Here is a 17,314-nt window from a genome sequence, read left to right on the forward strand (position 1 = left end):
TTTTTTTTTTCCACTGATCTGTGTTATTAATGTAATTTCTGTACGATTCCAATAATTTTTCTGGTCAAAATCGCCAAATTTGCGGAGCTCCGCTGCAAATACAGGAAGAGACGGGAGGTGAGGCAGCGACGAGCTCAGCCTCCCCTCTGATTGCGCAACCCCTCAGTAACTGGATGGAGCGCAGGCAATTAGCGTGTGCCTGTTACTATCTCAGTATGTCACCAATGTAGTGTTTGTAGACCCCTTCATTTCATGTCCTCGCCTTCCATACTCCAGGTAACTTATTTCACGTATGTGTATAAAGATATTTAGCCTCGCTGGTCTCGTCATGAAACTGCAATGAAAAAGCACCAGGGGAGGCAGCTATCACATCTGCCTCACTGAGGTCACGCCCCCCTCCGTGTGTGAATCTGGCTCTGACACTAGCCAGTGCCTCCCCAGCCATTGACCTCACCGCACGTCACTGCACCTGGGTCTGGTCCAGTGGACCCCCCCACCCCCACTGTCAGTGAGCCTTCGACACTTCACGTGGCCTCAAAGTGGTGCACCTGGCCTGGTACAGGCGCCGTGGTGACGTCACCGTCACTTAGTGACGAATGGTGGGTACTGAGTTGGTATTGTGAGTTAAGTAAAGGAAGGCGTGGGCTGTCTTGAGTGGTGATTCTTCGTAACCTGGGGTGCGAGATGCCCTTTCTGGGGGGTGCGAGACATGGCCAGATTTTGTTTAAAAAGGTAAATAATCGAAAACACAAATTAGGCACGGTCACGTAAGTACAACTTCTTTGTTTCATGAAACCTCCTATGTATTTATTAACATGTGCATATTTTTTTTACGATTGAGAACCAAAAGGGGTTGCAAAGGCTGCAGTAAAGGTGAAGAACAACTGGTCTGGGAGATTACAGGGACCGTCAAGGGGCGGGGCGTGAGTGGGGGCGGGGCGTGAGGGAAGTAGGCGGGGCATTTAGAAAAAGGGGGCGGGGGCAAGTCTGCATGTAATCAATAAATACATAATCTTAGCTCTTTTATATTGGTAGGAACCTCCTGGTTCCACCAGCCCACGGGGGATTATTGTGTCCGTCCGTCCGTCGTGCATCCAAAAATGGGAGGGGTGGGGCTGGGTGGAGAGGGGAGGGTGGGGAGGGGCTGGGTGGAGAGGGGAGGGGCTGGGTGGAGAGGGGAGGGGCTGGGTGGAGAGGGGAGGGGCTGGGTGGGGAGGGAGGGGCTGGGTGGGGAGGGAGGGGCTGGGTGGGGAGGGAGGGGCTGGGTGGAGAGGGGAGGGGCTGGGTGGAGAGGGGAGGGGCTGGGTGGAGAGGGGAGGGGCTGGGTGGAGAGGGGAGGGGCTGGGTGGAGAGGGGAGGGGCTGGGTGGAGAGTGGAGGGGCTGGGTGGAGAGGGGAGGGGCTGGGTGGAGAGGGGAGGGGCTGGGTGGAGAGGGGAGGGGCTGGGTGGAGAGGGGAGGGGCTGGGTGGAGAGGGGAGGGGCTGGGTGGAGAGGGGAGGGGCTGGGTGGAGAGGGGAGGGGCTGGGTGGAGAGGGGAGGGGCTGGGTGGGGAGGGAGGCTACGGCACACACGTGGGGGTGGGTGGCCACCAACCACGTGCGGCCATCTTCACGACATTTTTCCCTCCACGTGGAGAATCAACAGCATGCGTTTGGGGTATACGGCTGGCTGCTCTCAATCTCCACATTATAAGCCGCCAATTCGTGGGTATTGTACTCTTTTTTTTTAGGAACAGCTTTTTTTTCTCTCCACCATCCAAGGTCTAAATTGTCTTACTGTTGTTGTTGTTGTTGGCTTGCACCACATTGCGATTTTTGCACACAGCGTTTTAATACGGTTTTTTTTGTGTGTGTGGAATATTTGCCGGTTTATTCCAGGATGTTTCTGTTGCACGTCGTCGCTTTGGGATGTTCTGTGTTCAAATTTTGTTTGTTGCGGTTGCACCCGACTTAAGAGCCGCATGGCTCACAGGGCTATACCTAATAAATGAAAATGAAAACTTAAAAGGTCACCACTCGGTCCCCACCCTTCACGCCGGCTTGTGCCCGCCCTCACAGTCGGGCATATTTGCTGAATACACCACGAGGTGGTGCCGCCGTTGACCCTGGCCATTGACCGAGCAACCCAACGTTCCTACCAGCTCCCTCCGCAGGAGATGTGTTTGGGTGCTAAACGACCCGAGTCGAGCTCTGTGATGTTCAGTGTTTGTTGGTCAATTATATTATATGCACATGAACATTAATGTCTCGAGTAAGTATAAAGTCCAAGCGTAACCCTTACATCCGCACACTTTGGCAATAGGTTAATTGACGGTTTTAACTCTGAAGAGTGTCAATATGACTCAGCCGATCCACGTCTGATCTCATTCATAATTGTGAAAATGGAAAAATTTTAGCTTATTCTGGGAGCTGAAAGGTTGTTACCATGCAGATTTCTCATTGTTTCATGTCGAGTATATGTGGAATGCTATTCTATTTGATTTGTGTTTAAAAAGCAACATTGTCCATCAATAATTATAATACAGCACAAGATTCCCTTTGCAAAGGACAGTTATATTGCTAACTAGCCTTTTGCCCGTCCAAGGACGGGTGTATTGCGGTAAATCTGAAACTTGCAAGCGAAAATCAGACCGCGACGTGATATATTAATTGCATCCTTTCGCGTGCAATTTGTAAGTGCGCGGTGACACAGACTTATTTTATTTCAAGGTTATAATCCCTTGTTCATCATGACGTCCTTTTTACTTTGATGTCTCAACAACAGCGTTACGGAGATCACGTGACGTGAGGGTTCTGCCTTTGTAGTGAGGGTTGTCAGTTGACGCCAAGGAGGGGGGAGGAGGCGCCTCGCCCCCCCATGTGGAGTGACGTCACCCGCTAATTATTAATGAAGGGGGGTGTCCATTTGGAGGACGTCACCTTATGATTATTAATGAGGGGGGCTGTTCGATGTGGAGTGACGTCACCTGCTCATGATTATTAATGAAGGGGGGGTTTCTACATGCGGAGTGACGTCACCCACTCATGATTATTAATGAGGGGCGGGTCCATGTGGAGGACGTCACCTGTTCATGATTATTAATTAGGGAGGCTGGTCGACGTGGAGTGACGTCACGCGCGTTACACACATAGTTATAAATAATCTTTACATGCATAATTCACATCAGCTATGGTCCATCCACTGCTGGATGGAGGCCTCTCCAAGCCGTCGTTACCTTTCACGATCCTGCGATACAATAATCATCCTTGCACCAGCACACGAATTGATTTCTCGGATGCGTTCCATTCGTCAATGCAATATATTTATATCGTAAGCGAATTACTATGCGGTAATTAATACATGCATTCAGGATATGTTCTTTATATGTCCACCGACGACGTAAAATGCACAATGAAAGAGGTGAACACAATGGATAAGGACATGGCTGGGCTCACTACCTGCCCTCTTATTGATGGTGGTCGTTAAGGACAGCAGAGGCAAATGTCATGAAGATGTGCTTTGACGTTAACCACACCCAGCATCATGTGCTGTGCACACCATTCGCGCAGAGACACTGTGGACGCAGCTGCAGCTGCTTGTCACACTTAGGGCGCATTTACTCACTCACACGTGCGGTGGTCTCAAGGGCAAACAACCTCTCTCCTATCCCGCGACAACAAAAACAAAAAAAAACGATAGGTTAGAAAATGGGATGGGAAGCCTCACTGTGTCCTGTCCTTGGGCAGACATTTTAGAACGGCGAATTTATTCTCAAATGTCTTTAAGATACATTTGAAAAGGGTGGCTCAGAGGTAAAGAACCTTGAGCTGGGTACCGCAGAGATCCATGGCTTTGAATACAGGCTGCTGCTGCTTACCTTGATTAAAGAAGGGTTTTCAAGTGTAGAGAGTTGATCGCCTTAACCTGGTCACAAATGAGTGCACAAAACACCCATTACGTGAAATTTGGTTCTGCTTTTAATATGACTAAATTCCAGCTCCGAGAATAAATATGTTGGTTTGAGTGCTGTGCGACAAACGTTGAGGTGACTGGGTCGCAGAAACAAGTGGGAACATTCAGGATAGTCGGGATGGTGCTGCCTTCTACTGTGCGGACCAGAAGTCACATGAAGGGGTGTCAAGTAGCTCTGTGTTATCTGTTTCTATGGGCCGTTCTCTAACACGAAGGGTTACACTGCTCTGCGAGATATCCAAAAGGATACTGAGAATCTTGGCATGACGCCGATAACACAATCAGGATAACATTTAGGGAACATTAAAGAGATTTTTGGTAAAGGAAAAGTGTATAATCCTTTAAAAAAATGTGTTAAAGAAAATACTAAATCAGGGACCCCTGGGTCTTTTGGAGTGCAATGTCATACGAGGTGATATTTGAATTTGGTACATCTCCATAATGCCAAGTTGGAGACGCTCCAAGAACATGCTTATCAGCAGAAACACACGTGCACAGCAGACCCTGATGTTCGTGGTTCGGAGGTCGAAATACAGAAATGAGAAGTCACGGAAGCTTTGGCAGCCGTACATAGGCATTACAGTTCAGGAAGTTGATTTGCAGGGGATAAAAGCATTGAGTTCATTTTACAGGATGGTAATACGGTATGTCCAGATCAGAGCTTAATTTCAGCCGAGTCTGTCAAGGTCAGTGATCCTGAAAATATTCCCACACTCGGGACACAACATCCAGTATACCTCGCTATGGTTGTGACTACTAATTACATGCCACCTATTCCAGTCTACTCACAATCGAGAAAATATTAAGTTGATTGCGAATGATAGCAATACTGTATGTCCAGATAAAGACCTAATGTCAGTCGGGTCTATCTGTGTCAGCGAGTCAGAAAATATGACCCCAATGGCACATCACAACCAGTATTCCTCTCACTATCCACGCGGCTACTAGTTACATGCCACCCACTCCAGTCTATCAGTAACCTTAAACATTTTCAGCGAGAAATTAAGCCAGTGCAGTTATAAGTAAAGCATAAAATGATGCACAGCCGCATACATATAATTATACACAAATCGTGTGTGGTTCACTGCTGCTTAATACCTTGGCTGTCGGTTTAATCTAGACTTGTGATACTGTCTGGTTAAATGAGTCACCTGTCTACATGTTATTGCCTTCGGCTTATTTGTGTATTCATTCGAATGCAGGAGCACATAGTTGTTTTTGTCATGGTGTGAAGATGAAATGTCACAGCTTGCATATATTAAGAGGAGCAATAATAAATTTTAACAATCTGTGCCACCTCAACGATTCTCAAGTTGTTCTTATGATTTCAAAATTGCGACACGACCTCAGTTGGATATGAAGCTGCTTTCATTGCGTGCAGGGCATGATTGTAAAATTAACAAAGATAATCCTCTGAGCAGCTTCAAACGCACTAAGTCATTATCCCTATCTACAACTGGCTGTGTGGCTACAGGAAATTGTGAGTGTGGCATTGGAATTATGCACTGTATGCGGGAACGAGGCAGTCACGCAATGTCCACTGTTAAACCTATAGCGATCATTGCTGGGATTCAAACACATTCTACACGTTCCAAGCAGGATTGCACCAACCACACACCCACACACATCAGAATGTACTGTGTCTGTTTCAACGTGCTGCCTTTTAGCACTTAATTGTGTTAAAAATGCTGTACACGTACTTTTTAAAATGGTTTGTTGTGACAACATGGGGAGGGAGACCTGAATGGGATGGTAGCCAGTGGCAAGTGATGCTGATGCATTCACCTCCTCTAGCGTCGTGCTGTAACATTGCTCTAGATTTAGTGACAGGTGATCAACTGCGCACCAAATACGTAGGAATGACAAAGAGAGTGAATAGCTTTGCTGCACATCACATGTTATATGGGCAAAGCCTTACCGTATTGAATTACCACCATTGACTGCATTTTCTATGCGTGCAATATCACCGTTCAACGCTAGATGGCAACTTCTCTGTATTCACAGCTGCCTTGGTGCTTCAAGCTTGTAAATGGCGAGAAAACCCCTAAACATATTTAACAATATATTTAACAACACACAAAGATGTGACTTGCATGTACAAAATGTCTGAACCGTATCGAGACCACTAGCTCAAAATAACTAAAAGTGTGACAATTTTGTTGTTTTGACCACCAACTAAAAGAATTGTGAAAATGTGACAGTGCCAACAGACAACAGTGGAATAAAAACACAATTTACCTGTTTCGTCCTGATGAGGACTCAATCAATGTTCCCTGTTGCCATATCTATCTAGTAACACTCTCCGTACATGGAGAGGTGTTATCTTTATACTATTCATGACTGCCGAACGGATCAAGGTAGTTAACATCTCACCACCGTGGAGCCCCGAACTCTGGGGCAATCCTAAATCTGGGGCATCTCTGGTGTTAGCAGGAGATGTACGAGTCCGTCGCCCTGGGTCCACATAATCACGATCATTGTTTCGTTCTTGTGATGTTGCTGTACGTGTGCTCTTCTTTGCACAGTAGCGTCTGGTCTGTAAGGGGGGGGGGGCGGTATTGGGGTGGTGCCTTCACCTAAAATTTGCTTTGATTTTTTTTTATTTTCCAAAGTGTAACAAAAAAGTGGGAAAGTTACGTTACTTTACCAACACTATAAAATCGACACAAGGGATTGATTCAAGTATTTATTTTTACTTAAAACTTTCGCGACTGCAACATTTCATATTCTTTGGTTCTTTCGGTAAAGTCACGTAGATAGAAATGCCAATACGCTCACCAAGCTTAAAAACCAGGCTACAGTCTACATTATAGACTGCTAGTACACTCACCGAGGTTAAGAACCAGGTTACAGTTTATATTATAGACTGCCAGTACACTCACCGAGGTTAAGAACCAGGTTACAGTTTACATTATAGATTGCCAGTACACTCACCGAGGTTAAGAACCAGGTTACAGTCTACATTATAGACTGCCAGTACACTCACCGAGGTTAAGTACCAGGTTACAGTTTACATTATAGACTGCCTGTACGCTCACCGAGGTTAAGAACCATTACTAAAGTCTACATTATAGACTGCTAGTACACTCAACAAACTTAATAACCAGGATACAGTCTACATTATAGACTGCCAGTACACTCACTCCGATTAAGAACCAGGCTACAGTCTACATAAATGTTTATTTATTATTTGTATTTTTTAAAATCATTTTTATTCACTTTGTTTTTATTACTATTTTTCTATCTACGTGACTTTACCGATAGAACCAAATATTTGTTTTATTCAAAGGTTATGTCGGCTTGCCATTGGCTAATTCGAATCCCCCCCATGAAGGAGGCGTTACCTGGGCGGGGGGGGGGTAATCTCAGGTACACCTCAACCAATCACAAGCCGTCATTCCGCTGCGATTTGCATTTCTTCCGCCCTTTGCAAACCGCCCGTCTCCTGTGACGCACGTGCATCATCATCGTCATCATCATAACGATCCATGGGGCAGATGGCCCGCACGTGTGTGTCCACTGCACATTTCGTCATTTTGTTTTTACTTTTCTCTCTGTCTTGAACCAATATGCTCAAGTAGTGCAACATCTTTCTGGCACCAATCTCTTATTGTCGTCAAGCCATTCTCTATTAGGTCCTCTTCTATCCTTTGGTTCTGTCGGTAAAGTCACGTGACTTTACCGAAAGAACCAAAGATTATGGATTCCTGCAATCACGAAAGCTTCAAATCAAGGTCCTCCTCTCTTTCCGGTTCTTTACATTGCATATTTTATACTCATGATAACGCTACATTTAGCTTACCTGCTGAGAGTGAAGAGTTTCAGCAGCATTGATTCAGTGAAATCAAACTTTGGATGGCTTTCAACGAAGGAAAAAAAAATCGAACAATGTAAATAATATAATTATTATGAATGTCGAACTTGTACTCAAGATATAGTGCATTTCACTGATAATCCCTATGCCAAACCAGCCTTATTTTATATTTAGAGAGCGCCTTCACTCAAGGCGCTTTACATAGAGCTACGTCTATAGCGAGTGGTATACTGGATGTGGTGTGCTGGAAACACCCGGATGCCCAAAGCGGCCTATACCAATTCATAACATCAACACAATCCGCACTCTTGATCACTCACTCCGCAGGGTTACGTCACGTGGATATCAACACCCGCCCACCATCACACACCACGAACAGCCATAACCGAGACTCTATACCGATTAGCTGCCACACGTATGTATGTTGAATTTCTTTCGCACCGTATGTAGCCAACCGTGCTAATCAGATGGGGCGGTGCCGCACGTACTCACACGTGCGCCTAGTAGTGTTCTTGAAAATATGGCGTGAGAAATTAAGCCCCGATCGTAGCTATACGATTGGTGGGATGATTGGGGTTTCTGTGAGTCTGAAGGGAGGGATTGGTTTGCATTCCTAAAAGTTTGCCGCTGGTAAAATAGAGTGCATGCTGTTTCATTGGCATTCTGATCTTGACTCTCTTGAAAATAATTTCTCTAAATTGAAACGATTTTTAAAAAATATCTTTTTGTGTTTAGTTTGTTGTCCTTCCCCCGCACCTCCGATTATCACGGTTGGCTACATACGGTGCGAAAGAAGTTCAACATAATATGGTACAGTATCCAGTTCTATATTGATAATTACATCTACATGTAATTCTAATAACTACAATAATTAAATCCCCAAATAAAGGTAAAGTTGACCTACTATCTACTCGATGCACATATATGTTGTATGTGTGGTTGTATAATTTGTTTTTACGAAGTAGTGTAAAACAAATACAATACAGCACCATATTTCTGAATATTCTCCACAAACCCGATTATGTTTGTTTATTCCATAGGAAAATGTCAATCACAACCCAAACAAAATGAATATGTAAACGTGCTGTTGCATTTGTGTCAGAAGATTCACATAATTCCAATTTCATTTGTTGCACAGGTAAGATTTAACATTCAAGAAACCAGTCCCTGGACAGATCACGGTGTGTATTGGTTTATTCATTAAAATCCCTTTATGATTGACTCAATGTGGCTTAAATAATCTGTACATTGGACAATACATGAGCAGATGTAAAAGCATGGATTGTTCTTTAATTGTTCTCTGTTGTCCTTCGTAAGACATTGTTGGTCAGGTTTTTTTTCTTTCTTAGAGCCTGCAAAATGAAAATGCGACAATTAATGCAATTGACAGAGTGAACAAAAACGAATCTTATTTGCATTCAGTGCATGTACACATGGATTAAAGTACACAAGCTAAATACATAATATTAGCTAGCTTAGACAAACACACATGCTTTATAGGACGTCAACCGAGGAGATGGAGCAATGAAATCGGCTCATATGCAGGAGCTCGATGGCTTGTTGCTTCGTGAGTCCATGAGAAATGGCGATTGCTTGGGGAGACCTCCATCCAGCAGTGGATGGATAATGACAGATCATACATTTTTTTACATTTTTTTTACATTTTTATAATAGTTTTTTTCATCGTATCTTCAAATTTACACTTACCGCAAAAAATCAATTTAACCAGCCATGACTCTTGTGATGAATTCTGTTCACAGAAAATACAAATTATTAATGTTTACACAGTATACACACAAAAAATCAGTATTCCCAGTTGCAATGGTAATAAAATACATTTTGATAAATTAGCATTTGTGCAAGGTTTGCATACTTATTCATATTGCAATTTGTATGCAGATTTGTATATACATGAAATATCTGAATATTGTAACAATTGCCTATGACATTTTACATTAACTGTTAGTTATGGTCAAATAACCCACGTAACTCAAACATCATGGGAAGCTATCGCCCAGCATTGGATTGACAAAAGGTTGTAAATGATCAAGTTGCAATAAATATGCAGTACTTCATTTAAATGTTGTGTTGGTATTGGCAACTATAATATTTCCAGAATTGGGTCTTCACAAACTATAGTACTGAATTACAAAACGAAGTCATACCATCGATTTTCATATATCCTTCTGCATCTTCTAGGCCAGCGAGGAGAAAATCCACATCTTCCAGCGGCATCTTCTCTCCTGTACATATCAATAACAGAGCTAAAGTGAATAGTGGAACGTAACACACAACAGTGGCTGTAAAGCTGCTGCCGTTTAAGTCAATAGATTACTTCATGTTTTAACACCTTTGTTGAGGACATCACACATTTCAAAAGTGTGCACTGTCAAGGGACTGAAATGGTCTACCCACCGAGAGTCACGAGGAACTGGCGCACCTCAGGGGCCAGCACTGTACCATTTCCCTCCTTGTCGAAGAGCTTGAGACCCTCCTTAAAGTCCTCAACGGTTCCCTCCTCTTTGAGGTTTAAAATGAACTGAAGCATCACCAGGAACTGATCAAAGTCCACCAGTTTGCCCTCCATTTCTGTGGGTCAATGGGGTGGAGATTTTCATGGTGTTGGTGTCAGGGTGCAAGGGAAGGGAAGGTGGTGTAGACAGTATTGTTATTAAAAAATCATTTGTAGAAAAAATACATGAAACGGCATCAACATTAAAAGCCAATTTGGCACGTTTAAGACGCACACTCAACAGCTGTTGCCATTGTACGCTAGGTGTTATGGAAACAAGAACCACAAAGCAGCTTCCTTAATCGTCAAAAGCGGAAACTCATTTGCTTGATAATCTAGACCGGTGGTTCCCAACCTGTGGTCTGCCGATCGCCAGGTGGATGGGAAGTGGTCTGCGGCACTGTTGCAGTAACTACTTTTTTTCACAACAATTTATGTTTTAGGTGAGTCAATCAAAAGTAACTTAATAATTTTGGTGAAATTTTTAAGTAGTTTAAATTAGGAAAAAAAACCTATTGCTCCTTGGTGGTCTGCAATATATTTTTTTTTAAATCAAGGGTTGACGGTCATCCGTAGGTTCAGAAAGGTTGGTGAACCACCGGTCTAAAAGACGCTCACACTATTGTCCATGGATAGCAATTGCCACAGTGGGGCACTGTTGCTAACATTTAAGGGCGATATGCGGGGTACAACACCACCTATTTACACACACCACATGCATTCAGAGGGCCCGCAGTGAGCCTAACTTAGAATTCAGAGGGAAGTCTCACCAGGCCATTTTGTAAAATTATCTGAATTGAAGGTGCCCCCACCCCCAGGTGGCGCAGCTTTTGTGGGTGTCGTGGGCGTCTGGACACCACCAACATTTTTTTTATTGTGGCTTAGAGACACCCACAACATTTTGGGAAAAAAATCATGGTATTTTTTTTATTACGCATTTAATAAGGTCACTGGCAGAGCCAGTAAGGGGAGGGGGGTGGCACGTGCCCCCCCCCCCCCCCAATGATCCGATCGAAATCCCTACTTTCGATCGGATCATTGGGGTTTATTAGTAATAAATCGGAATTTTGCGACGCCCACTGTCACTGTGTAGTATATTATGATGTGCCAGGGACTGTATAAGATGATAGGACAATAGTCTGAGTCCATAATTGGCAATAAGTAACGGCAAAGCGGTTATAAGTGACTCAGAATTGTGTGCAGTTGCGGATACAGTACACGACTTCCCTGAAGGCAAACACCTTCAGCGAGCGCGATGCCGATCACATACGGTTCGAATTCGACCCTCGATCGATGGCTGCGCCATCGCCGCACACGCGTCAAATAAAAAGCAAGGGACAAGTCCTTACTAACAACTCCTATTATTTTTCATTGCTGGAGGGGTTACCCCTCCTACCTGAAAATCCTGACACCGCCATTGAATAAGGTGATACATTTAGTGATCTATCCAATGACGGGACTTTAAAATACACAGTAGCACATGAACAGTAGGTTCAGTATCGATAAGCCATCCGCTGCTTTTATTTCATATAATTATAATACATGAGAACTCCTCTGATATATGATAAAGTGGGAGGCAAATTTTGTTGATCCTGTCTGTCATCTGACCAATAACAACCGTGGACCATTTGAAAACAAGATACCCCCAACTTTCAGGGTGTGGCTGTTTCTCTGTATACACCTCATATTTCTTCTGGGATCTTTGGGTGGTCTTGCTCTTTCACAGAAGACAAGGGCACGAAGTGAATACAGACACACCGTGAACACACCTTCAGGCTTGAGCTTCCCTTGGACGATGCTGACTGAAAGGTTGGTGGGGTTAAACTTAAGGGCACGGATGACGTCGCCCACCATGTTGAGTGGGATCTTCATATCACCAGTCTTGTCGAAGAGGACAAATGTGCCACTGAACTCTGAAAAGAATAGAACGGCACCAGAACATTTATCACCATTATGCATTTACTGAGATTGCCGTGACGTTGATTCGCATTGGATATAAACTTGAATCACAAATGAGTGATTCAAGATCTATGGCTTTGCTGGTAAATGCCACCATCAGCTGTCATCATGCATTAGTATGGCATTAGACTTCCTTGCCATATTTCACCACTTGTCAGGGTGTTTTCTCAATGAGCTTGTATGGTTATGTGGGGATATTTCAAGGTTGTCCCTTGGGCCCTTTCCACCAAAGAATGTCTTCTCCAAAAAAAGCCCTGCAGGTCAGCCATTTTGTTTATATATTCCACATTAGTTCATGTCTGCCATGACGACGAAAGTATTTTTAAATCTCAGCATATATCATCAAAATTATGTCGAATCATAATTATCACTATTTGAAACACCGTACTTACGATTAATTTGTTCTTTCGTGAAAGTAACCTGTTAAAAAGAGAAATAAATAATCAAATACTTGTGTTTTGCGAATTACGAGGAATTTGTTTTAGTCATGTAGTGTTTTTTTTTTACTTACATATTTATGTAAATACAAAAATACATTTCCAGGAACATATGCACACGTAAAAGGGTTGTACGCAAGTAGTCTATAGCATTGTTGTCCATAGCAATCTGCGCGAGTGCATTTTGAGGCACGCTTTGGTTGTATAAACTATGGCTTGTGAAATAAATGTGTTCATGCTACATTGCCTTAAATTATTTAACGTATTGACTCACACAATGACTATAAAAGAGAGCTCCACATTGATAATAAAAAAGTTCTACTTTGTCTTTTAAAAACTGCCAACTGTTATTGTTTGGTTGATGCACAATGATCTTAGTAAGATTGTTTTTGGACATCAAACCGCATGCTGGCAGACACAAACAGCATATTTAATAATTAAAAAAACACAACTAAAGGGCAGCGCTTTTGCAGAAACTGCGCACTTAACACGGTTTGCAACGTACACAGCTCGCAAGGTGCATTAGCAAATTGATTTATGAACACGGATGAAAGGAGCACAGCATGACACATTCGATGCATGCCCATTCTGCTCAGTGAACGCACCTTGACAGCCTTGGCATCAAATACAGGCTCCTTTGGCTTTTCCGGCTCGACAGGTAGTGCAGGCTCCTTCTTCGCTGGCTCCTTCTTCATAAACTTAGGAGGCATTCTGCTTCAGCTGTAGGAGCTCTACGGTTTGAGTCACGCTCTGTCTGTCAGCCACTGCACCACTTCCGCGCTACGTTCACGTCGAGCAGTTGCTGGTGTCCTGGAAGTGTGCACGTGGCGCTCAGAGCGACGCTTTATAGAGAAAGGCGACCTCAGCTCTCACAGCCACCAGGGACCTGCTTCCAATTTGGGCAGGAGGTTCGCTCTGTGAGCCCGAGGGCCCAACACAGGGACAGGTGTGGGTGGGGACCCTTGTACTTCATGACTAGATCACCATGTGGGGCTCTTATCAGCTGGTCCAGCTATGACTGTTGCTGGATGTCTTGCAGATTGAGTGGCACAGCCTAAACAATGGTTAACATTCTAAAAAGTAGAGTTTCGCTGGATCGCTGTATGTGTGTATATATGTTGTGTTTTCGGGTCGTACTGTGTACTTTTTTTGCACGTTGTCCAACGTTTCGCTCCACATCTTCCAAGAAGAACCCAGCACATGGAGCGAAACGTTAGACATGATGACGAGCAACACGCAAAAACAACCAAAAACAAATCGGAGGGTTAAGAATTACATTAATTTCCTTGTCCATTCGTTCGGAAACAGCGATCAAAAAGTGGAAAATAAATGCATTTCTAGATTAAGAAACAGCGAAAATATTGGTACTGTAAACTAAACATTTAATAAAAATGCAAGATTTGATTTTAAAACTTTGTCATGATTTTGTTAAAGTAACTATATTAGTCAAGCTTACAGCAGCAGCTGTGTAAGCATATCAACCCGTAAGCAATTGCGAACCTCGAATATCGCAAGGGAATAATCTGACACCACGCGTTCACCGTGCCGCTGCCCGAAATACGCTCTCCCGAGACGGCGTGCCGACAGCTCGACTGCTCCACCACCACCAATGCCGCACACACACGCGTTGCGCTTTGTCTAATTAATGTGACCTAACAATGCCGTTTAGCTTTTGTTATTGTTGCATTTACATTGTGCGCTGCACTGGCAGTCTAATGCGGCATGCACTCTCGACAACATTATCAGGAAACTCCAAGTCTTCGTGACATTGGGTCATATTACTTGGCCTGTCTTCGCACTGTATTTCATCTACAGAGGTCAGCTAGAATCTGGAGATTGTGGTCTTTGCCCTCTCACCCAAAGCTAATATTAACAGTGACTTGACAAATGGATTTTATATAACTGTTGAAAAAACACATTTGCAGCAATGTGATTGTGTTAGTTTCAGTGTGTGCCAGGTTGTGAAGTTTGTTCCAGTGTGAGCTGTGATTCCTCCAGGCTGGCAGATTCTCACTGAAGCAAAAAGGCTGATAGGTAATTACCCTGAATAGTTTTTTTTTACAAGCAAGTTGAAAACTTTATAGTATTATTGGTACACTGACCCCCATCAATAGGCAAACTTCAGGTTGCTTTTAAGGCCCCAATCTTTGTGTGGTACTGATAATGTACCATATTCCAGACAAATTACGATTGAATAACAGGAGTGACGATTAAAAATGCCACGATTACGAATATGCATACATTGACATCGCTAATGTCTAGTTTAACCATCATTAATATACATGATTTATTCTTAACAAAACACAAAATGTAATAAATAAATACAACATCCATGCACTTCAATCTTGATTTGAAGCTTTCGTGACTGCAGGAATCCTCCATACTCTTTGGTTCTTTCGGTAAAGTCACTTTCCCAAATTTTAGGCCAGCACAAGCCAGTGTTTTAACATCCATGGTCAAATTAGGGCCAATGCCAAAACCCTAATAAAGGCTGTGGCTCGGAGGGCAGAGCTTAGTCCTCGTGTCTGTCAGCGCCTGGACAGGCGGCCGGGTTTGCAGAAACGAGTGCCATTGCAGTTGCAGCACCAACCACAGCATCCAGCAGCAACAGCAGCAACAACGACGCCAGAGCTGGCCATGTTAGGCCATGGATCGCGGTCTGACCAGAGCCGCCCCAGAGGAGCCCAGCTCTGAGCCGCGGGGATGCGACAGCGCTGAAGATAGCGCGGGGGGGGGGGAGATACCTCGTTCTGAAGGAGCCGTGCGACCAGCGCCTGCTGGAAGTGGAAATTGCTCGCGAGTGTGGCCTTCGGTTTCCCTTAGACACAAGTTCGCTGGGTTTCCAATTAGAAATGTATTGTTTTACTTTACTTTTATATGGGCATATAGTCTTGGGCGAGTTACGTTGTTCAGAGAGATCTACTTTTCACGTGTTCTATTGATGTTTATAGCACTTATTGATGTATAACACATAACCCAATTGGAAACCCTGTGGTGTGCTTAATTGTCCACGGTGTCAGCATACAAATGTGTTCTACAATTGCTCAGAGCCTCTGCCTGAGATCTCCATGTAGAGTTATTGATGCTTAGGTTGATTGCGATGGACATAACGGAGTTTTATTGTGTTTGTGCAAAGGTTTACTAATTATATAGTCATATACATAAGCCAATGTCGGTTCAATAAATTATTACTTTCTTAAACGTTTCATCCTTAATAATGCGTGTAAATACCGTTTAGATGTTCGTATATTAGACGTGTATGTATGTTTGCGTGTGTAAAAACTACATTAATATTTACAGACCGTATAGGTTTTATTTGACCATACTTCACCACGCTGGGCAGTGCTTGTTGGTGATAGGTAGAAGTCGGGACAACTTTAGATATTACTCACCACTGACGTCAGCCATGACCGGGAATACAACTTAGGTCGCTGGGATTATAGCGCATTGCGTATACCACAGAGCCACTGCTCTCCCCTGTATGGAGAGTATATATATACTACATTTGTCATAACGAATAATATTCGTATGTTTGCTGTGAAGAAGGATAATTACCTAAAAACCTCAGCCCTCGTATCTGGTATTTGTTACAAGGCGCTGCTACATTGCTATTGCCGAATGTGGTGAGATTTCGTTTGTATGTCACGTATCTGCACGCGATTAATTTGATAGAGTTCCAATTTCAACAAATGAGAGAACATTTCGTTGCTTTCATTATCATAAGGACCCTGCGCCCTGCACATTTAACAACACGGACAATAATGTGTATGTGTGTTGACAAAGCCTTAATTAATATGCCACCTAATTACAAGTAATAGGTCTGTAATGGATACAAGATTTCCATTGGAGTGCGCCACAATATTGACCTAGGAGAATTTAACATATCATTGGAGGAAACTCCGTGAAAACAGTCTCTGCAGTGCTATGTATAGTCCATCATCGTTATCATCAGTCACTTCGTTATTGCCCCTTCCACTCTGGCCCCGTTGTGCCGTGTTTCCGTGCAAGAAATGTAGCAGAAAAAGTCAAATGTAATATTTACCATTGGATGAAAAGCCCCCGGTGAGTTTCATTGAGACCTACCGTTTAATGATTCCCCGGAAACTGTGTCCGTTAACTGGCTTTGGCCAGCCGACGGCTGTTAAGAGTAACGAAGCAGGTCAGATTTTATTTTTTGTTTGTGTATTATACATCGCCCATTTGACGCTGCCAGAGTGGTGTAATAATTAGCAAACTGGACTTGCAATCCAGAGGTCGTGGGCTCGACCTCGCAGCACAGCAAGTTGAAACAATGGGGAGAGGTTCTTAAACACTCAGGTCTCTATATCGACCCAGCGGAATTAATGGTTGCGCCGGTTAGACGATGGGCAGGCTGCGTGCGACGAGGTGACATGTGGTCACTCCCACCCCATCCATTTCGTCTGGCCAGCATGGAAGAAGTGGACACAATATATTCTAGAGGAACTCACTAGACGAGTGGAAGTTATACTGGTAGGAACCTCCTGGTTACACCAGCCCACGTGATTATTGTGTCCGTCCGTCGTGCATTAAAAAATGGGAGGGGTGGGGCTGGGTGGAGAGGGGAGGGTGGGGAGGGAGGGGCTGGGTGGGGAGGGGAGGGTGGGGAGGGGCTGGGTGGAG

General features: G+C 43.9%; 1 protein-coding gene across 1 annotated transcript; it reads right to left on the reverse strand.

Moving 5' to 3' along the window:
* Positions 1 to 8,941: 8,941 nt before the first annotated feature.
* Positions 8,942 to 13,504, reverse strand: LOC116938540 (myosin light chain 3, skeletal muscle isoform-like). Its single transcript, XM_032945741.2, has 7 exons — positions 13,279 to 13,504; positions 12,629 to 12,656; positions 12,047 to 12,190; positions 10,181 to 10,354; positions 9,931 to 10,008; positions 9,473 to 9,515; positions 8,942 to 9,117 (listed from the first exon to the last, which is right to left on the reverse strand). The coding sequence occupies exons 1-6, from the start codon at positions 13,381 to 13,383 to the stop codon at positions 9,487 to 9,489; spliced, it is 558 nt and encodes a 185-aa protein (XP_032801632.1). The 5' UTR covers positions 13,384 to 13,504; the 3' UTR covers positions 8,942 to 9,117; positions 9,473 to 9,486.
* Between the last annotated feature and the right edge of the window lie 3,810 nt (positions 13,505 to 17,314).

Source organism: Petromyzon marinus, chromosome 4 (genome assembly GCF_048934315.1).
Source record: "Petromyzon marinus isolate PM22_M1 ecotype Great Lakes invasive population chromosome 4, UKy_Petmar_22M1.pri1.0, whole genome shotgun sequence".
NCBI lineage: Eukaryota > Metazoa > Chordata > Hyperoartia > Petromyzontiformes > Petromyzontidae > Petromyzon > Petromyzon marinus.